Source organism: Ptychodera flava, chromosome 11 (assembly GCF_041260155.1).
Source record: "Ptychodera flava strain L36383 chromosome 11, AS_Pfla_20210202, whole genome shotgun sequence".
NCBI classification, from domain to species: domain Eukaryota; kingdom Metazoa; phylum Hemichordata; class Enteropneusta; family Ptychoderidae; genus Ptychodera; species Ptychodera flava.
In genome coordinates, this window is record NC_091938.1 from 22,796,667 (window position 1) to 22,822,883 (window position 26,217).

The following is a 26,217-nucleotide window of genomic DNA, read 5'->3' on the forward strand; positions in this document are numbered from 1 at the left end:
TAATTTTAGAACAGTAATTAGCATGTCAATAAAAGTTCTAGATTGTTCTTACATGCCTTTATAAAAGGGACGTGCACAGCTTCCAGTCAGACTTTTGGGATTGTGTCTCTTGTGTGTTACTAAACTCCAGCAGTAGTCATTCTCAAGACTTTTCAAGACCTACACTGCCAACGCTGGATTTATACTGTGGACTTTGTGCAGCTTCAAGCCTGCAAGCCAAAGGACTGTTCATTCATCCAACTGACTGTTACAACTCTGAGACTGGAGCTTTGCCGTCCCAGCTGAGATAAGTAGTCTGTACACTTTTAAAGCTTGTACTCTATCCTGACTTAGCAATTAGTCTTATTTTCGTAATAAATTTCGTTTAAACGTTAACTGCTGAGTTCACCCTTTTGTTCGTTTTCTCTGCACGTCACAGAATGGGTACACTTTGGATGTGTCATATGACAAGATAAGCAGTGTTGCAGCCAGAAATTTCAAACCAGGGGACACTCTGTCCCCCTACCATTTATTTTTGGGGACATTTTTACACAATTTGGTGACAACATGCATCAGTTGTTAATCAAATTTTGTATTACATTGTTCAGGCCAGTAAATGCAGCAGCTAGTATACTGTATCTGCTGCCAGTTGGAGAGCTCAATCGGACTACAAGCAAAATACCGGTATAATATCAAGTGCAGCATTTTAATTACTCGTAATCTGTGCTCCGAAAGTACGAAAATGCACATGCAAAACAAAGGCCACTGTCAGTATCAGATATTACTTGCAGACTACACCCAACATCGTCCACTCATGAGTGCGCATGAGGTGACCTGCACGCAGTATGCGACAGTGCGGGACAACGGGTTCTATTTGGGGAACACTGTCACAAGAGCGTGTCCTGGCAGCAACACTGAGATAAGGCCCGGTTATTCCACACAATCCTGTTTTCGTTGTGATGCATTATATGCCCGTGTCCCAATTTGAAGTGATATGCATTCAAACCCAGGCAAGGCCAAGGTCCTCCAAACCAGCAATACAACGCAAACCCAACACACACAATGACAATCACTCATTTGAAAGCAAAATGCAAAACTCTGTTCTTGTATAGACACACAGATTTATTGCTGCCACAGAATCGTTCAATATTCTTAAAATTTCATGTGTCTTATTTAAAAGTGACTATGTTACAATGAAGTGGATGTACATGCAAACAACCTGTAAAATAGATCTGTCTCAAACAAAGAACAAGAGGAAATTTACATTGTACTGCTCATCAGTGGTTTAAACTGACATGTTTTTCCCCATTATTTTATTTACTTGTAGGTTACCACATCAAAGAACTTGAATTATCATATTTGAATGCCAAAACATCACGTACGCCTGGCACTGAGCTCAAAAATATCTCTACGCCCATGCAGCTACACTGAAACTGTACACATTATTCAAGAGAAAACTGAGAAAGTGTGAGAGAAAATAAAAAAAACATAGTCCATGTAGTTTTGAAAAATCTTGAGTCTTGTTTCCTTCCAGGTTCTCACAGTTGTATATCAAAAAAAGTGAAACTTTATGAGTGAAGATGCTTGGTGCTTCTATATATCCAGATTTTTAAAAATGCCAACACTGTGACTAGCTAAGTACCTTGCTCTGGCAAACTTGTGAAGCTGGTCATGTTCTACTTCTGGAATATACTGTAATGTGGAAGTTTTTATAGCAAAAATACAACTACACACAGGTTTCATATCTTGTGAATGCAGAAGTTCCTTGTTGAGAAAAAGAAACACTGAACAAGACCAGATGATTGCAAAATTCAAACTCATATGGAGGCTAATCAATTATGCAAGTAAATCAAAATATGGAATTCACTTATTGCACTGTTTCTGTACTGCCTGGCCCCCTGGGAAGGGTCACAATATAGGGCGCCCTCTACTCTAGTAACAATGTGGCTTTGCACATGTGTCCTACATACCAGTAGATGAGGCTCACTGCCAGCCCTAAGCCCTACCTGGGTTTATTCATTGTCAGTTTAAGGTAGAATGCACCTCAGGGACAGATATTCAGACTCAAATTTTTTCAATACTTTTCTGATCTACCACTTGTGGGGGCTCATTTTAAAGCTCTTGAAGCATGATAAATTTTCAGAGTCTTAGTTTTTTGAAAATCGAAAATTTTATTTTTTTCTAATAGAGTTAAACATAGTGATGGCGGCCATTTTGAATTTCAAATATTGGTAGATGTTACGTAATTTGTTTCTCTAGAACCAAACTTCGCATGGTGACCCTTGATTTTTATTCTTGATTGGTAAGAGAATGGTTGAAAGTTTCATTCAGAAAAGTCTGAGTAAAATATTTAAGTCTTTCAGGTTTGAGGCACATACTACCTTTATACAGAGCTACATCAACCGGTATGGGCACTTACAAGTCAAATGACCTGGTACACTCCGTGCTAATGTAAATGCCAAGAAGATTAACAGGACATAATGTCCCGCATTTATCATACACAATGACATTCAAATTTTATACATACTTTGCTTAAACCAACCGTCGTTATGAACATACTGTACCCTACACTGTTGATGAACGAGAAAGTTGTACATTCTGGTATACAGACGTTATGACCATAAATAGACCTGTTTAATCTTTTAACTTCTTGAAAACTTTGAAATCAGGAACCCTCCTAAAACTTGAGAAAAATTATTTTGTGACCTAATTGTACCTTTTGGTGTGACGAAAATCTTCCGCGATTTAATAATGGTCAGCAATTTCCTAACAAATTCCTGATACAAATTTATTGAATAACTTGTAATCATTTTACATACTTTAAACTAAACATGGGCATGTGAAATGACACTACCACTTTTTTCTGTGTACAGACCATAGTCTACTGTAGCACCATACAAAGCTACAATTTGAAAACAGGCATTTGCTGCAAAAACATATAGTCTCACCTATGAATGCAAAACAATATAATATTTACACTCTAGGCAAAGCATTTAGGGAAGTCCGTATCATATGATTAATTATTTGCTCTGTGCAAGACATTTCTAACCGTATACATGTATTACGCTTAACTGATTGATAGCCATCACTGTCAAGTTTGACCCCATTGCCATCAATGGAATGATCGTCACATTCACTGGGCACTGGGATGACCAAGGGTGAATGGCTACAGTATCACAAAAGGTCAAACATGCAAAACCAATCCATTCATTCAATTTCTGACTGGAAAACTTTCATAAATATCACTGAATGGATACCTTGGACTTTAAAGGAATTCAGTCCCAGAATCTGTCTCATTAATTTTCACTTGGACAGCTAGGTGAAAAATAACTTTTCAAAGCTGTACAGTGAGTGCAGCTGTTTTTCAATATGTATGCATTAAAGATTTGCCAACTTTATGCCATATTTGGATATATGCAAATATGTATTGACTGGGTATGCAAATTAACAGCAATTGAGTATGCAAATGTGAAGTGACCAGGAAGCTTCATGGAGTACTGGATGTGCAAAAGATATCCCTGAAGAAATATAACAAATCAACTGCCGAAGAAATGAAACGTAAACTGGAAGGACTGCAAAAAATGACACTTTAAATCCTCTAAAACTGCAAAGATTTCATTCTTTGTAAAAAAGATGAATTGCTTGGCAAATATGGAAATCATTCCCTGTTACAGCATGCATTTTCAGGTGATACGCTATAATGCTATGTTAATGTACATTTATTACATGAGGTAGCCACAAAATTTTTAATACAGATTGCACTGGTTGAGTTTCACCCAAATGTACATGCTGAAAATGGTAGAAGTTTTGAAACAATGAGTGTAATTGACGAAAGCTGGCACACTTGCCATGAAAAAAACAGAGTTATGTGTTGATCATAACAGGTACATTAGCTGTGACTCAAAAAATCTTGTCCTTTTTGAAGCGCAAAAAATCCCCAACATTACAAAGAAATACACCTATGTCTGTAAAACTGTTGACTACGCCCAGTTGATGTGAGCAGAAATTCTTTGTTCAGCTGACGGTGATTGGTAGGATAAGGTGACATTTTACTATCAGTCCCATATAATTAGCTAAGATCAGAGCCTGTGCTCAAACACTGCATGTGGAAAAGCAATGAAGTACACTGTAATCTCCTCTATATTGAACACAAAGTGCTGATAATACCGATCTTGTTATTAAAGTCCATGTGTATTATTAATCTTATTTTCTGCTTTAATCAATGGGGCTTGATCAACAGTTTCCATGACATGGGTAAAATCTGTGGAATATATGGTCATGCTATTTCAGCGGGATCCACTTTTGAATTGAAAATTTTGATTTTCTGTTCGTTAGCTAATAAGTCAGTCACTGGTGACAAGCACCCTTGTTGCACTAGGCAAGTACGCTTTACTAGAACATGACCCTCATTTTGTGAGTTCACAGCTATAGAGTTTTATGGGCAATGACTTATATCATTATGAAACACCCATAACAATGAAATAAGTACAATTTATGAATGTACTCAGCTCTACATGTATATGAAGATAAAAATATTTACATTCTGGTTGCTCTTCCAACACTGCTGCAGACTGTTAATGTTTGAGCCAAAAGCCCATGCATGAAAAGTACTTTCAAATGAAATATCCGGTGTAAAAATTTAAAGTGGTCACAGTCTAGTCTCCATCCTACCAGGGGATGACCCTGGTTCTACTGTGTTGCCTGCATTTGATGCATTGATCTCGCGTGAGTGACTCGCCGGGGCGATCAACACCTTACCCTGATTGGCTGAGGCAACTGGTTCGCCGTCTCCGTTGGTTGTCTCTTTCTTGATGTGCACGTGAACGGTGTCAATTTTCTTCTGCTTCTCGGCGTTTATCTTGAATGCCACGTCTACGGTGTCAATGTTGATGGTGACGGGAGAGCTGTCGCTGTCCGTTATGCCGTCCACGCCGTCGTGGTTTCCCTGGCCAATCTGTTGTGTCCCTTTACCGCCACCATCATCCTGCACAACGTTGCCATCAACTGAAATATTAATTATTCATATCATGAGTTATTTCGCGTGCACATTTCAAGTTACAGGGACCTGAGAAGTCCATAATGACAATTGGAAAGCAGCTGTACCATGATTTAGAAAATACAATCTCTGACGAGGACGTTTGGTCTGTCATGACTGTAGTGTCAAAATTTCACAAAGATTTCCAAACACTTTATATGCCCATACACAATAATGCAATGTAGGAAAGACATAAAAACATTATCCTCAAACTTGACCTTGAAAGAGGACATGATAGACTTGAGACTAAATTCTATTACATGCACTTACCACTGACTCGACTGAGTCTTCTGGCTTTGAACGATGCATTGGTGATTGCAGCTCTCTTGACTGTGGGCGTTGAGGGCGTCACTGCGATACTGATACCGATGGGCCCGTCAGTTGGGGCACCCGATGGGTTGCTGCTAAGGGAGTTCTTTATTGCATTGGTGACCTGAAACACCAAACACACAAACATGGGCAAATGTAGATGCATACACATATGGGATAGAAGCTGTTAGTGCTGTAAAACTGCCTGAATGTGAATAGTTATTATTGAATCTTAATGTGATGTAAATCACAGGATACCATCAGTTCACGAAATTCTGTATGTCAAACATGAATACAGTGGCTTGCGTCGAACTGTTGGCAATACAAGAACTTGACACACTGTCTACATTCTGGAGTTGCCAACACTGCCAGGTGTAATTTTTGTCTACGCAGTAATATCAGTCAGCAGCAAAGAAATCAACTCTACGAAAGTTAAAACAACACCACACATCCATACACATTCTGCTAACTGTCCAGAACCCATCATTTGCCATGTACCCATCAGGTGATATTGTTTTTGACTGTGTCTGGCAACCTGCTGGACAATGTTTCAACTTTGGCAGAGTTGATTTCTTTGTGACTGACAGATAGAACCACTCAGCTGAGCATTATGTCTGACAGCATTGTCAACTTCTCAATTGAGACATTACATCTAGTTCCCTTATGGCCGTGGGTTCAACCCAAACCATTGTGCGTTATTCCATTTTGACAGTACCATAACCATATTGATTAACCCTCTGAGCGCCAAGTCAATTTTTGTCGCCTATATCAAAATATACACCAGTCAATTTTTTTCTAAATTTTTGCTAAAATTTTGATAAAAATCTGAAGCCCATAAAAAGTGATGTTGAATTGGTCCAAAATTGTCAAAAAATTACAGAAAAATTACCAAATTGGTAAAATGTTGCACACTATAATTTTGGTGGGAAAAATTGCAGCGCTCAAAGGGTTAACCATTAAGTCCTCTGACCAGATACAAGGATTTAAACACACTGTTTCATGGAAATATCACATTAGTCTGGATGGACTTCACATTTATGTCTTTACCACTATCACCACTTGTTTTACAATATTAACGGAACTCAAGCAAAGCGTATCCTGTGCGGCATTTCAATCTCTCTGCCAGACCCTTACCAAGATGACTTCCGAGTACAGTTCCTGACACGCTCTATCATGGATGTTTTCCATCGCTTCATAACCCGACTTGCTCAGCCCATTGAACCTGTAAAACATCCCAGAGTTGCGACCATCAATGTTACACACTCTGAGTGCTGCAGATGACAATCTCAAGGTTGAGATCTTTTGAACATGTAGGGGAGAATAACCTGTAGCTAATGGTCTTTGACAAGTAAATGTTGGGAGGGCATGCAGACAGATAGACAAAAGAGACACTGAAAGGTAATACAAATGGTTGCAAAACAGCGATGCAGAGACATGATTGAAATGATGTCTATGAGGGGAGAAGAGGGGGAAAGGAGGAGGGAGACAGACTGCCTGTACCGGAGGAAAAACTGCCGAGGACACAGGTACAAACGATTGTTAGTGAATATTTCATTCCAGAAGGTGCTATGAGTAATGTTATTTGACTCTTCATAATCAATGTTGAAGTTGTTGCGATAGATCTCTTCATGATGACCCCTGTGTGACATTATCAATATTTTTTGCGGTGATCGTGTGAAAATTAAAAATATTTTTATTTCAAAACCAACTACTTGTATGCAAGAGACTGAAAATGGCAATTCTGTACAGTATTCAGTTGATTTTGTGGGCTGTTACATACTGTTCACTCAGAATTTGAAGGTTCATGCCAATGAAAAGGTCAGGAAGTAAGGTCATGCAGGGGTCATGAAAACAACCAATCACCGTTGACTTCTGAATATGTCCCATGATACCATGTGAGTCCATTTCTACTTACTGGACAAAATAGATGCCATTAAGCATTTCAACCATAAAGTCTGCACTAAGTTGAATCCTGGCTTCTTTGTCATAGTAGCCATTAGATAGTATGGAGTCAGATGAGGAACTTGGTGACACAGCCTTCTGGGCTGATTTGGTATTTGGATAGCCAGCTGTACATAACCTGAGAATGAGATATCAAAAGTCACTGAGTTGATTTTTATCCTTTTCAATGCCAAACTCTGAAATATAGATCAAACTATATCAAAGAGAAATATGATAGGTGTACTAAATAATTGAACTGCTGGTGAATCAGGGAAGTTGTTAGGTTAATACCGTACTCGTCCGAGTATAAGCCCCCGGTTCGGCAACACTAAACAGCGGTAAAACTAGGGGAGGGGCTTATACTCGAGCAACCCCATGTTATCTGGCATGGACGCTTAATTTATGCTAATTTTATGCACGATTTTTTTCAACACCACTCGATCTTTCTATCGCTTTCAAAATCGACTTACACATCCAAAGAAATTGATTGTACAATCTCTGAATACAGAAGTGACATTTTGGTGAAATTTCAGCGTCGAAAAAAACCCAAAACTTGAAACAAAGACGTCATGTATGCTGCTGATCAACAGTAGTAATGTGAACAGGCATGCATTGCCCACATCGAAAGGCAACTCAATATTCCAATATCAAACTGTCTACATCTTGTGAAAACAACAACATAGCAGTGAAAATTGTAATAGTCACCAGGAAAAGTCTTCACAAATGAAAGGATAATTGCTTCAAACAAAAGAAACTGCATGTTTCAAGCTTGAAAACATCGTGGCCGTGAATGAAAATAAACAATGGCGGACGTGAGTGAGACTATTCTATTTAGGCGACGGGGGTGAGTAGGGTCAAAGAATCAAGATAGTACTGGAAAAACGTGTCATTTCCTTACGATATTGTCAAGGGAACTCCAGTTTCCCATTGTTTTAACATCTTTTAATAGTTTCTTTATTATCTAAAATTAATTTTACCACGTTAAATGACCAAATATACTCTCCTAACCTTTCTGTATTTGAGTTACACTAGGGTAGGGGCTTATACACGGATGTAATGCATTTTCTAAAATCCTCTAAAATCAGTAGGGGGGCTTATACACGAGCAGGGGCTTATACTCGGACGAGTACGGTAATCAAAGATGTTTAACCCTTGAAAACATCAGACTTCGGAACACCTCCACTGTTTTTGATAGGTAGGTGGACTTACATACATCAAAAATTGGGATGAAAGGTTTCAATTTAATCAGACTGCAAACACAGTGAACTAGGGGTAGTTCTCCACATGTGTTACATTAACCTTTTGAGCCCCACAGTTAATTTTTGTCGCTTTTGTGAAATATACCCCAGTAAATTTTTTCCAGATGTTTGCCAAAATTTTGATAAAAAACTGTAGCCAATGAAATGTGGTGTCCATTTGGTTCAAAATTATCACAAAAATTACAGAATATTTCAAAAAAATCAGTAAGATGTTGCACTAAAATTTTGGTGGAAAAAATTACAGCATTCAAGGGGTTAAGACGAACCTATATGTGTGACAGAAGTACAATAAAGCCATACATACGGATGGAATAAAATTCCAAAAAATCTCACTATGTAGACATGTCGGAAATAAAGCCATTGCCTTATCCTTTCATTCATTTCTACAAATACTGCTGTAAATACAACTATGGCAACTTTACCTTGAACACATCTTGCACAGCATTTCATGAGAAGTTCTAGGCATCCGTGCAATGTCTGAATTATAGATGTACAGTACGTGAGACAGCACTGAGAACCTAGGTCAGACACAAATATTGTATATTTAGTGCATCTTTCACAAATAACACATCTGTACCTAAAGTTATAAATAACATTACTATATTTTTTTCAATTTATTCAAATTTTTGTGCATTTTATTATTTCCGGTACAATGTATATCAGCAGGCAGAAAATCTTTTTAGCCAGACTGAAAAACACCGCCTGTGCTACGCCATACCAGTAGTGCAATTCACCATTACCTAGGGGGTACGTTTGTATGTATTCTTAGCCAAAGGCACCTTTAGGCAAGTTCTGATTAACACCAGAACGTGATGAGTCTGGTGTTCTTCAGGTGTGGCATTTTTTTTAACCACTGAGTGGTTGCTACGCTGAAAGATCCGTCACGTGAGGGCGCTCTCTATGCTCCCAAGGGGGGAGTGTAGAGAGCGCCTTGAGCGACAGATCTTTCAGTCTAAGAGGTTGCTTGTCTGAAGGAATAATCTCGTAAACAATCACTGTACATGTAGATGAGATTTGTGAACTTAAAAACTATTATAGTACCGGTATTAACATATGTAATGACACTGTCCCAGCTGTAATATTGCTGAAGGACATGCAATACATATATAGGCATACACTTATCAGTAACAATAATGGAAATTGGATTAATTTTGTGTAGTGTTACACTAGTAAGCATTCTCCTCGCAGTTATGTCTGTGAGAGGGCGCTTCACAAAACCATTAAAATCATGATTGGCTAACTGTAATATTACTCATTCATATTTCATCTTGGGTATAGAAAAATTGTCTCTTCAATGGTGGTACAACACACAATAACACGGTACAGATCATGAAGACTATTTGAGGGATCATTATTTTCCTATATGTACGTTTCCTTTCTTTCGCTCTTTGTTTTTTTACCTGTTCTGGGCAGTGATCATTTCTTCCTGAGGGTACGGCCCGCTCTTTATGACGTGAGTTTCCCCCTTCTGATGCGATGACAGGGCAGTTTCTGTTAGTGCTACAGATGACAGATGTACAGGCTGAGAAATAGAGAGACAACTTAAATATTAGCTGTATGGATAAGATACTTTTCAGAGGGTAGGTGGATTAAAATGTTTACCGAAATTGGGAAAACATAGACTGCACGCTGGATACCGTTACAAATGGCTGAATTGAGCCGAGACAAGACTTTCCAGAACTTTGACTCTTTTCCTGCCGAGGTGGTGAAAATTGAATTGATTTCCAAGGTGCCCAGTAGCTGGTTATCAGGAACAATTGTCTTGCCAAATTAGTGAAATTCTGTAACTTCTCTATATATAGCTTGCCAAGTACGGTATAGTGACACACACCAGTTTTAGGCTGATTTCTTAGGCATGCCAAAACTGCCGAGCTAAGCACAAGTACCTTACTCTGTTGTATGTGAGACAAGCCAAGTTGGTGAAAATAGGTTATGGCTCTTTTTTAGTAATATTTTACTGACTTGGCAGGATGGAGCATGATGGGTCTAGCAGGAAGAGGGTTGAATTTCATACGTCAAGGTGATCACAAACTGATAATTCATTTTCTTTGGTCCAGTTCAATCATAATCAACTTTGTAAGATGAAACTAAAAAGTTACACACAATACTATATGGTCCTTCAAAATTACTTTATGTTATAATGCTCTGCATTTTTGCATGGAGCACTTTACATCTGTAAAGACACCTGTTCAGTGATATGCATGTACGCATCACCACAAAATACATACAAACTGATCAACCTGATGACAGAAATTAATGTTGACAATATATACTATTCTACACACCGTACCTACCTCATGGTATATTGAAGGCTTAGCCAGGGTTGGAATAATGAAAGATTTGACTTTGGGCAAACCATCAGCATCAACTAGATCCTGTAAGAGTACAATATCAATGAAAAGTGAACAGCTGTAGCATATATGACATAGATCTTGTGCAAAGAGAGAATCTGCACAACTGCTTTTGCCTATAAAAATTGCAGTAACATGTGCCTTGAAACAGAAAGTTTTACACTGTTGCTCCAACTTTCCTTGAGGAAACTTTAACACATTGCCCTTCATAAAAACCTTGGGTACCTGAGCAAATTAAGAGATTAAAGAAAAAAATCTTCTAAAGTTTACTTATATTTGAAATTCAAAATACCATGTGTAGACTTTATGCAGAAAAATTTAACTGTGTGATATTGAAATTGTTGTTTACCCCTAGGCTTTACAATAAGTTCACATGAGCAACATACATGTACCAGAAAGTATAACAAGAACTTGAGCATCCAACTGTTCGTTTCCGGCATTTTACCTTTAACATACACACATATATAGACATCATGACATGATCGCAGGTATTTCATAGACTGACTTGCCACAAATCATCTGAACTTGGCCAGCACATGACAGATATAAACAGTAGCCTGTTTTCTTCAAATACGATTTGGATAATCATATGCCATTGCTTTAAATAGACATTCCCTTAAATTACAGACCATTTATGCCACTCCAATTACTCACCAGGTTATAGATGGCAAGTAATAATGCTTCAACTCGACCACCAGGCTGTAACCACAAACAGGAAAAGCAGTGTTATATTGCTGGCTGATTCATAACATTTTGCAGTTCATTTACATTTACAGTTTAACCACACACACACACACACACACACACATCATTTGTGACATACTGTGTGTGCAGTGGCTCAATATCAGGTAAACTACTTAAAATATGCCATTGCGGTGTCTCAAGTAACGTACAATTAAAAATAATTTTGCACATGTTTTAATGCAGGGCTCCCGCTACCTATTCGCCAAATGCGAAAGAAAGTTAAAAATGGCTACAAAAATTCCTGTTTGGCTAATGTAGTGGCTATTGAATTCTTAGACCTCCTCAACAGAAAACCACGCATAACAATAAAATGTTGCAAGATGTTGAAACAGTTTACCCTCCTTCCTACAAAGTTGCAATGTATTGAAACAGTTTAATCTCCTTTCTACAAAGTTACAAATTCCCGGTACGTAAAACAAACACTGTTGCTGTTCGATACTACAATACATCATGAACGTAACGTGAGGTATGTAATTGTCTCGAAACTGACATTGTACGAGCAGAAGTACGGCCTCGTACTTTCATATACGAGTGACGTAAGTCACACATGCCTTTCTTTGACCTAATTTTTTATGAATACGCCTAGGACTATGTTGTATTCCATGGATGAAAGATTTTTGTTTATGTGAAAGGGTTTTACGACAAACGAACGCTTAGACACATTTTCTGTGTATATTCGAAACTCGGAAGTAGGAGCGGGTGTGAACTTCGTATGATTATTTTTTTGGTCGTGAGAGCGGGTTCAGTGCAGTGCGGAGGAATACTTTTAGGCTTTGACTTTCGGACGAGTCTGTACGTACGGGTCAAGACTGGAGACGACGCGACACTCTGACTTATTTTCGCCACGATGGTAGACTTTTTTGCAGACGTCGATTGTAACATTAAGCTGTTAAAGAAGAACTAAAGAAGAGGTTGCAATGTCCGAACATGACAATCTGAAGTCATCGAAACAGTTTCTCTTCTCAGGCTGAATTTAGTACGACCGAAAGCAATAAAATAAGGCCTGATACTGAGATACATTAACGAGAATGAAATCCGACAGTCAAAACACTTTATCTTCCGAATATCGTATTAATGAAAATCAAATGAAATCCGACGATCGAAAGTTTCTCTTCAGAATTTAGTATGACCAAAAGCAATAAATAGCGCCCGATTCTGACGTATATTTACGTTTAGGCCTATGTCAAAGCCAAAAGAAATCGGACGGTTGAAACGGTTTCTCTTCCGAACAATACATGTTCGAATACCTGTACGTAAGGCTGTGAAAACAAAAGTAACACTCTCATTACAGAGCTCATGTAATAATGATCAGTTAACGAGGTGTCAAAACTTTTCAAACAGCAAGTTTTGGTGTGTCACTCTGCGCAAAACGATAGTAAGGGTGTTACCGTTGCTTTGTCATAACCCGTCGAAACACCCGGGTATAGAAACTCAAACAGTCAAAACGAGAGCAAATCAGGCAAATAATTGACACCTATAGAATATCTGACGTCGGCTTGGTTTATGAGATTGGCGACAGACCGCTGGAGACAATAAGTTTTGGCTCATTTTGTTGACCGCCGGTCGACCTCGATTGGTTCTAATGCACTTAAACCTACCGCCGTTGTAAATCTTTTTTACTTTCTCGAATTCGAAAGTGCAATGATTTCACATACATAAAACCTGCGTGGCTCGCGAGTCAGCTTATGACCTCGAAATAATCTGATCACCACATTATGTTAATCACAGTGTACAATGAATAATATGAAGGATTTTATGAGTTGGCGGGTGTTTTCGTGGCACCCGTGTGTACCTCATATTGTACAGTCTATTTGAAAATGACCTCTACTCAACAATGATTTTAAAGACTAACATTTTTCTGACCACGCATTCAACTTCAAGTTTTGAAAAAGTACATTATCGGAACCACACTATTATTGGTGTGTATTGTTGAGAATACGGCCCCGCCTATTGAATAATGGTATAGTCAGGTCACTGTGGGGTCAATATTCATGTTTGTCATCGCGGAACTTGCAGAAGCCATACAAGCTATCGATGCTCGATACTTCTATATTCAATTCGTTCGTTCGCTCTCCTGAACAACAAAAAAACATCACTCAAAACCAACTCATCACATTCCAAACTTACCTAGCTACACTCAGTTCGGTAGATAAGTTCCAGGCATCAGTCGTAGTATAAATGCTGACGTCGATTTGTTGACGTCAATGAAGTAGGCGTCGACTAATAATGTATTTTTACAAATATATTTATTTATTTGCGTTAATTAGAGGAAAATCACATCAGAGGGTTGATGACGTATGTATTACAATATCGTGGGTAGGCTAAACTGGCCGTTTTGTTTATCGCTATTATTGCCTACTCCCACCGTATCCGTACCGCCCATCGTCTGTAACTTGCACGCGATGTTTGCACACGAACGAACGCCCAATGCCAGTCACTCAGAGTCGTCGGTTTCTTGCTACCCAAGTTGAAATATATGCAATTATGAATGTCATTTTTGAAAATTCACTAATGCATGCAATGCAATACAAATTACGATGAACCCACAATTTATTGTTGTTTAGATTTTGTCAACAGTGTTATAAATATAGTGCTGCAAATCAGTAGTAGGGCCTACCCACGTGAAAGACGTTTTGAACTCGTTCCCGTACTTGCTATATTCAAGCTGAAATCAGTCAAGTCATTACGTGTTTATTTCGCATATTTGCTTATTTTAGCACCCGTACTCAGAGAACCCCACTTTGACATTCTGTTTGGCATGTTTCTACGTTCATTTCGAATCCTATTTTGTCTTTTTTTTTCAACGCTCAGTTCGACGCTGTTTTTGTTTTTCCACGCTCAGCTTGACGCTCACTTTGTCGATCTCACTTTGTCGATTTTGGAACCTGCATTACGTCACTCGTACTTTGAAAGTACGGCACATTACGTCACTCGTACTTCGCTCGTACGAGCTCGTAGGTCTGCTCGTAGTTCGTCCGTTTTGAGACGATTAGATAAATGAGTAACGTCCATGAATACACTGAGGCCTGCTTTGCCTCTGAGAGTCCTGGGTCGTCCTTGAGTCTATCAAAAGTTTTACCTACTTTGCTGTATCAAAATTTGGCCTGCAACTACTCAGTTTGATATTAAAAACTATTATTTCAAAGGAAACTTTCACAAACGGAGTCATAATACAAAGGAAAAGGAGAAAAACTGAGGTTATCTGAAAGGTCAAGTCTAGGTCATCTCATCATGTGGTGTCATGCATGAAGACCCCCTAATTACACAATTATGGTTCACAAGAAACCACCTAGGGTGGTCCAATAGGTGAAAGGTAATTTTGCTGCCTTCCAATTTTAAATGGCATTCAGCTTGACTGACTCCCATTCGGCCTACTTTCAAACTGCTATAACTTATACAAGAAATATGTGATTCTGAATGATTTTAATATTTTGTAGATTCCACCAGTTTAATGATCTAGAAGTGAACATCACCAGACATTTGTTGATGATATCAAAATATCAAATGAAAAATTATCTAGGCAATAAATGTTATCATAATCATTAAAACAATGAATGCCCTCAAACAGTGAGTAATTTAAATGAACATATATCGTTGTGTCTTGTTTTACAACAGTTTTGTTTGGCCTAGCCCTTTTTGTCTCAAGAAAAGTACTTATACTCAAGATGCTATTTCAGCCTGCTTGATCACAACTATGACATACAAGTAAAACCAGGGCCTTAAATACCACAATAATTGTATCTACACTGCCATTGTGCTATACCATAAATGCTGTCTTCTGCATGGAAAATTGTTTTACTTGTGTGGCTCAAACATTTAGGTTATGGAAGACTGCATAAATTTGCCACATGAGAAGCCTGTAACTTATGACAAGCTATCATACTGTGAATACTAACTGAATGTGGCAGAAATATTCAATCTGTACCTCTTGTAATATACACTTAACATTGCTACCAGATCTTTAGAATTCAATTGCTACCTAATTTTATTTCTGGTGTTTAAAGTTTACCACCAAAAATGAAAAAGGATTTCTATCCCTGAAATGTCATAAAAACACAGATTATAAATGCAAAAACTAAACACATATTTCTTTAATGTAAAAACCATCATGAACATCATACAAAACAACTTGATTTGTAAAATAAGGGACTCCTGAATGACGAGAAAGCTGTTGCGACACTTAAGATCATAAACTGGCTAAAAGTTACTCAAAATGGCTAAAAGATTTTTGATTTGGCTAATGAGTTGGCTAATCATTTTGGTGACTTAGGGGGAGCCCTGTAATGACAAATCTGTTTGCTGTACATGTACACATAGTACACATCATACTGAGATTAGAAAATTAATACACAGGTATGTTAAATTATATGTCTATATTTGGAAAACAAACCTGTGAAAGAGACCAGCACACTGGATGATCATGTCATATACATAGATGTACCTTTGATTTTTTTGTTAAGGGCAGTAAAAATCTATGAATATAATATTACTGGGGTTCACTTGTTATTTCACAGTGTGTTTCTCAGTGAGAAATCAGTGCAGACATGTAACGCTAGTGGATTCCAAAACTCTGTAGATGGCCAACTCACAGTAGAAATATTGCACATAATCAGACTAGAAGTCTGAATAAGGTTAATCAGAGGTTTGACCCTTGAACTTCTCCAACACAGAATACTCTGATGCACACATGTTCAATTCACTGCAAGGGTCAGGGTCACAACAAACTGCACTGATACTCTTGTGATCAGAATTTCAAAAGCCAAAATTTATCAAAGAAGTTCCAAGAACAGATTATATTTATATAATATTGAGCATTTAAATGAATAAAAATGTGAAAACAAACACAATAACGACTTACCCTCTTTCTGTTTGTTACCACTGATGTCAGGTAGTAATAAATAATGCTGGGAATGTATTGCAGGCAAAATCTTTTACATTCTGGATCGTAACTGCGGTAAAATTCAAAGAGCTGACCACACACACTGTCTCTGAGCTGTACGAGAAATTCATAGCAAACAAGTTTTAGAAGAAGATCACTGTCCTATATGAAATCTACACTTCCTTGTTTCTTACATCAGTGTTGATTCACACACATTACAGCATACATCCTGATAAAAATTTACTATTCTACAGTGTTTCATCTAGGATGGCATCAACAGAGGGGATTTTCCCCCTTTATCAGAAAGTTTAGGGGGGAGAGGGCTGGTCCCCCCTTGACAGATTACTACGGGGGTGCCAACATGTTAACAGAAAGGGAATCCTCCATCCCCCTGTCTAGATGAAACACTGATTCTAACAACAGTGTAGTCATTTATAGGCATGGCTGAAACTGCACTTGAACAAGCATTTAAGAAATAACAACAATTTACCATGCAGCTAGCTTCATTCTTATTGGACCTGAACTTAACCTGGTAATCATTAGGTGTAACTACTTCTTACCTCATTCTCGTTTGATTCAAATACTCTATAAATTGCTTCTGTCACTTCTTTTTGTTGTTTGAGTGTGCTGCCATAGTTGTTGACCTCTGCCCTTGGCAGGGTCTGTGAACATAAGAAGGAAAAGACCGATACAGCAAAACATAATGGAACACATCTCATTACAAGTTGTCCTTTAGAACTGTCAGCTAGGAATGACATGCAATGGTGAAGTGCAGGTTTGAACCAACTCTGAAACTTGATTTATCCACGCAGCTTGTAGACTGAAAGATCCGTCGCTCGAGGACGCCCTCGAGCGACGGATCTTCCAGTCTACACAGCTTGGTGACAGGATAATAATGACTCAATGATGTATGATCTTAAAGGTATACTGTCACCTGTTCCAATTTTGCCCCAGTTACCATGGAAAGAGAAAATCTGACCAATCACAGATTTTAGCGGGTGGCCGCTTTTTAAAAACAGCACCCTCACATGGGCATTTTGAATACCAAGGAACGCCCCTTTGACCATATATGGGCATATTTAGATTACAAGTGACTGTATACCTTTAAACAGGTTGAATTACAGACTGATTTGGCACCTGGCCAGTCATGCAGATCAAATCCACACAAGGCAAAAATTAGTAAGTGATAAAACATGTGCTTTCCAGAATTGACATCTTAATACAAACATGAAAAAGGCCTGGAGTTCTTGCAACTCAACAAATTCTCAGTTATGAAGATTAAGAACATCAACTTTTTTTGAAAGGTGATCACACTTTTCATGCCGAACCAAACTTCCACTGATGTTTAAGTAGCACGTTTGGCCTGCATGTCATCACTGAACTCATTTACAATTTTTGAACTCGTGATGGAAAATGGTACAGTTCTTGGGTTTTAACCTGGGTTACTACACACAGACAACCGGTTTTAGGTTCAGCATTTGCAGTGCCTGCTGAATGCAAAACTCGTATTATGTTGAACTGTTTTATTCAGGCAAAAATACGCAAAAAAATGAAAGCACTCATGCCTTAGTTAGTAAACTTTACAAATGGAATGAAGATTACTGATTAAACAATATAATTATTTGTTTGCTGCAAACTAACACTTAGCCATACCTTACAATCTGCAACCCACTCTTTCAATTCCTGTATGTTGGTTTGCTCCATCTTGACACCAATGCATAAATGATGATAAGGAACCACTTGGGCTACAGAACAGCAAGCCTATACAAAGTATATCAGAAGACAGTAAGGTCATCACGAGCACAACCAATCATGACCGACCAACAAATTCATAGCATAGCTGCCTTAATCTCACTTTTTCCGGTTACAAAAAATTTGCATTTGTGACAATTGGAATAAGTATTTGAATATTCTTACATGAAAAGTTGGCCGATGCTTCTTTGCACTTCAACAGTGTTTTTGTTAAGGCAGTGTTTTTTAGTGTTTTTGTTCCCCTTGGTGTATCAATACCGGGTACAATCAGATTTTGGGACAGCAGAAATGTTACCGGGGTTCCCAAATCATTTACCAACATTCCAAAACCTTAGCAAAAACACTGTTTAACATTTCATGTCTTGTGATGTAAATGAGATCTATTATACAATTATACACCATTGGCATACATGCACATGTACATCTTCTTTGAGTTGAATTTTCAGTAATATGGTCAATAATAACAGCACTAAGTCAAGTGTAATTTTGCAATGATACAGCTTTGCTATCGTAGACTGATTATGAACAATTGGACAAGATGTTGGGGACTGTAAAACTCAATAGTGCAAGATCATGTAAAACATTAAAACAGAATGTGTTACATATAATTTTTGTTTCTCTTATTAGCTGGATGGTACAAACAACATGGACTCATTGGGTAATGTCATGTCAAAACATTCAAATCATGGACCGTCATGTTCACAACAAGTACACACAGTCTGTAGATATGGCTAGCTGCAGTACTGTGGCTCCAGGTTTTGCCTAGGGTTAGTGTACAGCTAGGACATGGCGTGGCCTGACCGTAGTCCATAGATGGTACCATGGAGGTACCAGAAGATCTGATGACCCTTACGCGGTAACAGACACATCAACAACGTTCATAACATCAACAAGGAAATGCTACTTTGATCTACCTCTCATAAATACCATACAAAAATATTTAACATTATTTCACTCTCTTTTGAAGGAATACTCATGAAACCTGCATTATCTGAGTAAGATCATACGCTGTTACATGTACGTCCCAGCAACAACAGGGATGGCCTAACATAACCCCAAGGTGAATCCCTGCACTGGGATTGGGAATCGGACATGTTGAATGGGAACGTCGAGTTTCTAGATCTAGTTTTCTCTATGACAAAGTGGTGAATATAAAACAAATGAGTAATCAAAATAAGGAAACACCTACTATGTAAATACCAAGGCAGATTAATCTCCCCGGCTTCGTTTCTCCCCTGGTTTCTGAGATACTACATCAGGCAAAGGCTGCTGCCCGCTGTCTGCTAAGTCCAACGACCTCTGATCGCAGATAGAATGCGCAATGATGTACAGGATTACAGACAGCCTGCGCCGGGCTTTCCCACTCCACGTAGGGTAGGAGCATTTTATTACTCTTCGGTTCCTGCATTTATTTCAAAACTTACAAATGTCCATTAAAATCACTTACTTAAAAGTAAATGTAATAAAAACTATCGTCTATTCTATAAAAGAAGTATTTCGAAAAAATTTAAATTGTAAATTCCTAAACAACCATAAGTACATACCGTTCCTGCAATAATAATGTAGTAGTCAAGATGGCGACGTTCAAAAAATGTGAGTACATGTTCTCCGAAGTTGTATTTGAAACCATGCTCTTTTTTGAGACCTAAAGCGTATTTTGTGATTTGATCGGATAGCACAATATGTCAAAATAAGTTGAAAGTGTATTTCTAGCATTCATTGTCTGCACATAAGTTCACAATGTAAAATGCATCAATGACGGCGAGCGGTTCGCCTGCATTGAGTCAAGAGCCTGTGGTACATACATGTATGATAGTGCCACAGCCAGGAAGTTTTGCTGCCCAGGATTGTGGCGTGGCAAAAGCCAGAACAGGGTTGTAAAACAGTGTAAGAACTGCTTTGCCCCTTTCCACCTGTTATACGTGTTGAGTGTACCATTTTTGCGCGTACTATCAACAACAACGCTTTCCTACTACACCGACATTCCGAAATTTCAGTTGAGGGCGCTATATACCCTGTCGTGGTCTGAGGTACTAGGTGCACCTCAGGCCACGACATAGACTTGCTCGAAGTCCTATAAATATCAAAACAGAATAAACATAAGGAATAAACTTTAGTAGACTGCCGCGTCATTTGTAGGCTGTTGCGTAGATCGTGGGGTTAAAGCAGCTAGTAACTGCTGCTGAGAGGAGCCAAGTGACTTGGGACCAGTCTAGCCACAACAGGGATGCAGGGCCTATGCGCTTGAGGTTTGGCTTGAAGCTGACAGCAGTGCATGTGTTCAGATCAGTGATCACAATTTTCGAGCCTTAACCTGTTTGAGACTTTCATTTTATTTTAAACATAAACCCTGTACATAATATACCTTTCATAAGGTTATGCACATGTTATCACAATATCAGCTTTTTGAGATAAATACTACCTTAGCTGACTGAATTCATGACTGCACACAAATGTACACAGATTTTTCTCGTAAAATTTTTGTGGAATAGCCAGTAAGGAAAAAATTGCATTGTCAGAATATGCATCAAAGTTCATATATCTTCTTAATTTGGCAGTGCCATTCTTTACCACATCATGGGCAGTCGTCAGAAATGGCTCCAAGACCGTCAGTACACGGCGGAAGAAACCACTACCTTTTGTCAAGGCCAAAATGGTGGCATTCACTCAGTACAAACCCCCAGTAGATGATCGATCACTGGCAGAAATGTGTGCAAACCAACAAGTTCCGACAGAAGAGACAGAGAAAAAGGTCGGTATTAAAGAATGGAATACAGTGGAGTTATACTTGGGTGTTGTTTGATCACCGATGCCAGCTGATCTCATGACTCCACCAAATGTCTCAACCTGTTCGCCCCAATACCCAGTGAACAGATTCACACTCACCATTGATAACAGTGGGTTTGGGTCAAACCATGGTGGTGCAAAGGTGGTGAAAATGTAGCTCACTAATACTTCAATTGATGTGTCTGTTTCCTTTGTTTTGAATTTTTGCCATTTGAACCCGATGAATCTATAATGTATTTTTTATGCAAGGTAGAAGGTGTGACCACATTTGGAAAATTCCACAAAGTAAAATAACAAGTGCAAGTATACATGTTGTATTATATTAAATTTTACGCTTGAGTCAGTTGAGAAGGGGATTTTCATGTTGTAACCCGTTCATCCCAATTCCCTTTAAGCAGGTCCACAAACACCACTGAGAACAATGGGTTTGGGCCTAACCATGGTGGTATAAGAATTGGTATTCACAAGGAAAATTACAGTGTAATATTACGCCATAAAATTCCAAAGCGAAATATTTGCCATAGAAGTAATAATGATGTGGTAGTGAGAATCTGATTTGATATCTGTGCTGTAGATAAATCCATGGGAAGAGCTTCTGAAGAGAGAGGCAAGGGAGATGTTGGAACAGAACCAACTTGTGGCCGTCCTTCACGACAGCGGACTTTCTGCGGAGGAGAAGAAGAAGTTCGGCCGCAAACTTAGAAAACAAGGCCTCCAGCTGAGATGGTATCCAAACATGGTGATGAGGCAGACACTACAAGAGAGCAGATATGTCAATATGACTTCCCTTGCAGTCAGCACAAACCTGTATGTTGCCGGTGATGAGCCGAAAGTGAAGGAGCTGATTAAAATCACCAAGACAGTGCCAAAGGTCTTTCTTCTAGGTATGTGGACAGTCTTGGTGCTTATATTGTTAGGCTTTTCCTGTGGATGCACTAACCGTAACCTGTCACCCCATGTTATCTTTTGTTACGTTTTCTGTATTATTAAATCTGGTAAGAACATGTAGTTAGGAAAACAATGTGTTGGAAAATGAAAGACAGAAGGAAAATGCCGTCTTCCTAAGTTCAGAAAAGAAATTTACATGACTTTCCCAAAGGGGTTACAATATACCACTCGCAAGAAATAATTAGAATGTACGTTTTGTACCCAGTGAACTCATGGCTTCAACTCTGTTTAGATTACTAGTATATTTGACATGCCATTCATCTAGTACCAATCAGGAGTTGTGATTTTCAATAACATCAAAACTTCTAATAGTCATGGTATTGGGGAGGTTGATGAAACACAAGGCATGTTTTGTACTGCATCAACCTTCATCCAAAAGTATCAGTACTTTATGTGTGTAACCCCTGCTGCCAATTAATAAAGGTACTATGCGCCAAGACAGTGGAAGACTTATTATGCCCAAACTTTCCTCAATGAAACTGTCAACTATTCTCTTTCTAAATCAGAATAAAATTCATGTATGACCTCGCAGAGTTTAGTACAAGAGAAATAAATTACCTATGATTACCAATTATTTACAAATATTTAAATTTCAAAATTGCCACCATCTCTGTGTTAACTCTCAATTATCAAAAAACTGCTTCAATGAAAATTGTCTTACTCCAAGAGCTTTAAAATGAGTCCCCACAAGAGGTAGACAAGAAAAGTATTGTAGAAATTTGAGAGTCCTGTTATCTATCCCCAAGGTGAATTCTGCCTGAAGTTGATGTTACCAGATCTGTTTTCTACGTATGTACTGACAAGAACAATTGCCTTGGCAATTACCAATCAAAGTCACAATATAATCAACAAAGTGGCTGGGTATTTCTCTGTTTTGCTTTCAAAATGTACATGTTTAATCGGTCAGCAGCACCATCATCTGAAAACAAAATTCCCATTCCAAGCAACAAAGTGTCATAACTTTATGGTGGCAGTTGCATTGTTAAGGTAGTATGTGCCTCGAAAGAGAAAGACTTAAACTTTTGCTAAAACTATCCATGAGGAGGCTTTCAACCATTGTCTTTCAAAATCAAGAATAAAAATCGGGGGTCACCAAGCAAATTTTGGTACTTGAGAAACAAATGATCCAAGATTTACAGATATTTAAAATTCAATGGTCACCATCCCTGTGTTAACTCTATAGAGAAAAATAAAATTTTCAAATTTCAAAAACAAAGCCAGTAAAAAGTTTTCTTACACCAAGAGCTTTTAAATGAACCCCAAAATGGTATATCAGAAAAGAATTGTAGAAGTTTGAGAGTCCAAATATCTGTCCCCGAGGTGCGTTCTACCTTAAACACATCTACCTCAGTCTTGGTTGTGTAAGGCAAAGTGTCTTCACAGCATCATAAACTTAAGTTACTCTACAAATTTTTTACAAGATCTTAGCTGCAAAATGACCAGCTTTGTTGAAATAATGAGTCAATTGCAAACTAGTTTTGTGTTGTCGAATGAGTACAACCTCAAAGCTTAGTATATGTTCAGGTAGAATGTGCAGCGGTGACAAATATTCAAATCCTCAAATTTTAATAATTCTTTTCTAATCTACCACTTGTTGGGGCTCATTTTAAAGCTCAAGGAGTGAGAAAAATTTCAACTGTTTTTATTTTTTCGAAAATCAAAAATTTAAATTTTCTCCATAGAGTTAACACCGGAATGGGGCCATTTTTAATTTCAAATATCGGTAAATTTTAGGTAATTGTTTCTCTGGTACTGAACTTTGCATGGTGACCCCAATTTGTTTGTTTTTAGCTCATATTTGGTATATGTGTAAATACCAAAGAGAGCTTATATGGTGAGTCAGAGGCGTCTATATGTCTGTCTGTATGTATGTATGCATGTACGTATGTATGTTAGTCAGTATGTGTGGATGTATGTCCGTCCACATTAAAAACTCCCAAAGCGCCGCACCTACCATCTTGGTATTTTGTGTACAGGTGAACCCAGGGGTGGAGATGTGAATTTGTTCAAATGAACATGTCAGTGTCAAAATATACAAATGACATAATAGAAAGGGAAAATCCTGCAAATGAGTAGGAGTGGTGGCAGTGACTGAAACAGCCTACTCCACTGACTGAGTCATTTCCTGTCTTTGTTCATGAACTGATACATATTGGCAGACCTGCTGAAGTCAAGAGGGACTGTGCTGAAACATTCCTCTGCTATGTGTGTTTCTAAAGTTGACCTCCAGTACCTAAAGTTTCAGACCTTATTTACTTTTGTCATTCTCGTTTTTCTGGTTTAAATATTTCTTGAATGGACCAATTCAAACCAAATGAGAGCACACTGTCCTTGACGGTATTTTTTCGTTTGTTATACAGGTGGAAAAGTGGAGAATCAACTGATGTCTGTGCCTGACATGGTGAAATATTCTCAACTACCCTCTTTACATGCTTTACAAGGACAATTAGTCGGCTTGATGACTACCCCAATCTCTCGGTTGAGGTCGCTGTTACAAAGCAATCAACAGAGACTGATAATGAACTTGGATCAGTATGCAAAACAGCTGGCAGAGGAACAGACACCAAGTGAACAAAGCTAATGCCAAGTACGGAGAGAACATATGTAGCATTGTAGACTTGACTAGGGGAACGGATATGGCACAGTGATATGAAGATACAGTGAGGAGTGTGACAGGCTTTAACTCTTTGTCATAGAAAACAATGTAAACAGGTCAAACCATGGTTGTGAAAGGGTTATAAATTTGCATCATGGATGTACTGTATTGTGTTTTTAGCGGACTGGTATTGTTTACAGACCTCATCTCACTGATCCCCTCGGATTACATGTAGAAAGCTCCGCAACAATGGTTATGTTTCTCCAACTTCCCTCAAAGCCAGGGCTGCCACAGTCTCTGAATTCATTGGAGTGAAAAATTACAATATAGATACTTGGATCTGGAAATAACTATTAGTGCAAGATACGGGGCAGATTAGTATTAATTTATGCAAATAATATTAATGAGCATTGTTTTGGTATTGGAATTTTATGCTAATAATTCTTTATCAATGTGGAATATTCATCTGCCCCGAATTGTGCATTATATAGGAAATAAATATCAGGTTTTTGTCATGAGGGAGACTATCAGTAAAAGAATGAACTGTCTTTTGTCTGATTCATTGCTTTGGTGTGGTATGAACTGGTGCAGATTGTCATTTAAGTTCAACAAATATTTGTAGCTTGTATTTGGTATATGTATATACCAAAGAGAGCTTATCTTATAAGGTTCATTTGCATTTCATTTGCATGTGTGTGTATGTATGTACTAAATATGTATGTATGTATGTATGTATGTATGTATGTATGCATGTCTGTTAGTTTGTTCATATCAAAAACTCCAAAAACTGCAGCACTTACCATCTTAGTATTGGTGTGCAGGTGCATGCAGGGGTGAAGATGTGAATTTGTTCAAATAAATGCGCCAGTGTCAAAAATATGCAAATGAGGGGAGAAAAGGAAAAAATCTGCAAATTGCTAAAACTTTGTAATCATTGGTTAGATTGGGTTGAAACTTGGCATGCAGGTTCCTTTAGGTATTCTAACTTAGTTGTGTACAAGTTGGGGTGAAATTTGCATGTTTGTATTTTTGGGGTAATTTTTTCAGTTTTTAGTCAAAAATCCTACTCTGAAACCACTTGTTGGATTGCTTCCAAAGTTGGTCACCATGTTTCTCGGGATGATCTTAGTCAAGTTTGTACAAATTGTAGTGAAATTTTCATATTTGTAATCTTGGGGCAATTTTCCCAATTTTTGGTCAAAAATATTTTTCTTCTACACATATGATATCTTTTATCACATGCACAAGCCAAGTTTGTCGTCTCCAAACAAAAAATATGGGATTTATTCTCTGGTCGTTCTACGTCGGACCTTTTTTTGCGTCGATCTTCGGTGTACTCATAAATGTAAACAAACAACATGGCGGCCGGTATTTCTCCTGCGATCAAAATGTGTCTGACGTGAAAATATCGCAAACATTAGTCATGATCATTAGAGTCTGACAATACATCAACTAGGCAAATTTTTGAGACCTCGTGTTTTAGTTTTGTCGCCGATATGCATGGGGGTTCGTATTCATATGGACCCCGCCAACACCTGAACTTTTGACGCACTATGTACTTTCATGCAGTAGACTAGACCACGGTAGACATATGGTTTCTACTGCAACAAGGGGGTCAAGTGCGGTGTCCATGCCTC

The 26,217-nt window shown here is 38.2% G+C and overlaps 2 protein-coding genes across 2 annotated transcripts; one reads left to right on the top strand and one right to left on the bottom strand.

The window, feature by feature from the left end:
• Positions 1–1,080: 1,080 nt before the first annotated feature.
• LOC139143846 (hyccin-like) lies at positions 1,081–19,567 on the bottom strand. The gene is made up of 12 exons (XM_070714428.1): positions 19,439–19,567; positions 18,151–18,258; positions 17,058–17,159; positions 16,477–16,611; positions 11,529–11,573; positions 10,818–10,898; positions 9,924–10,045; positions 8,946–9,041; positions 7,239–7,403; positions 6,458–6,545; positions 5,285–5,447; positions 1,081–4,983 (listed from the first exon to the last, which is right to left on the bottom strand). The coding sequence occupies exons 2-12, from the start codon at positions 18,199–18,201 to the stop codon at positions 4,628–4,630; spliced, it is 1,404 nt and encodes a 467-aa protein (XP_070570529.1). The 5' UTR covers positions 18,202–18,258; positions 19,439–19,567; the 3' UTR covers positions 1,081–4,627.
• Positions 19,568–19,702: 135 nt separating this feature from the next.
• On the top strand, positions 19,703–25,119 carry LOC139143847 (large ribosomal subunit protein uL10m-like). The gene is made up of 4 exons (XM_070714429.1): positions 19,703–19,842; positions 20,808–21,001; positions 21,611–21,920; positions 24,345–25,119. Exons 1-4 carry the CDS (start codon positions 19,824–19,826, stop codon positions 24,563–24,565), a joined length of 744 nt encoding a protein of 247 aa, XP_070570530.1. The 5' UTR covers positions 19,703–19,823; the 3' UTR covers positions 24,566–25,119.
• The last annotated feature ends 1,098 nt before the right edge of the window (positions 25,120–26,217 follow it).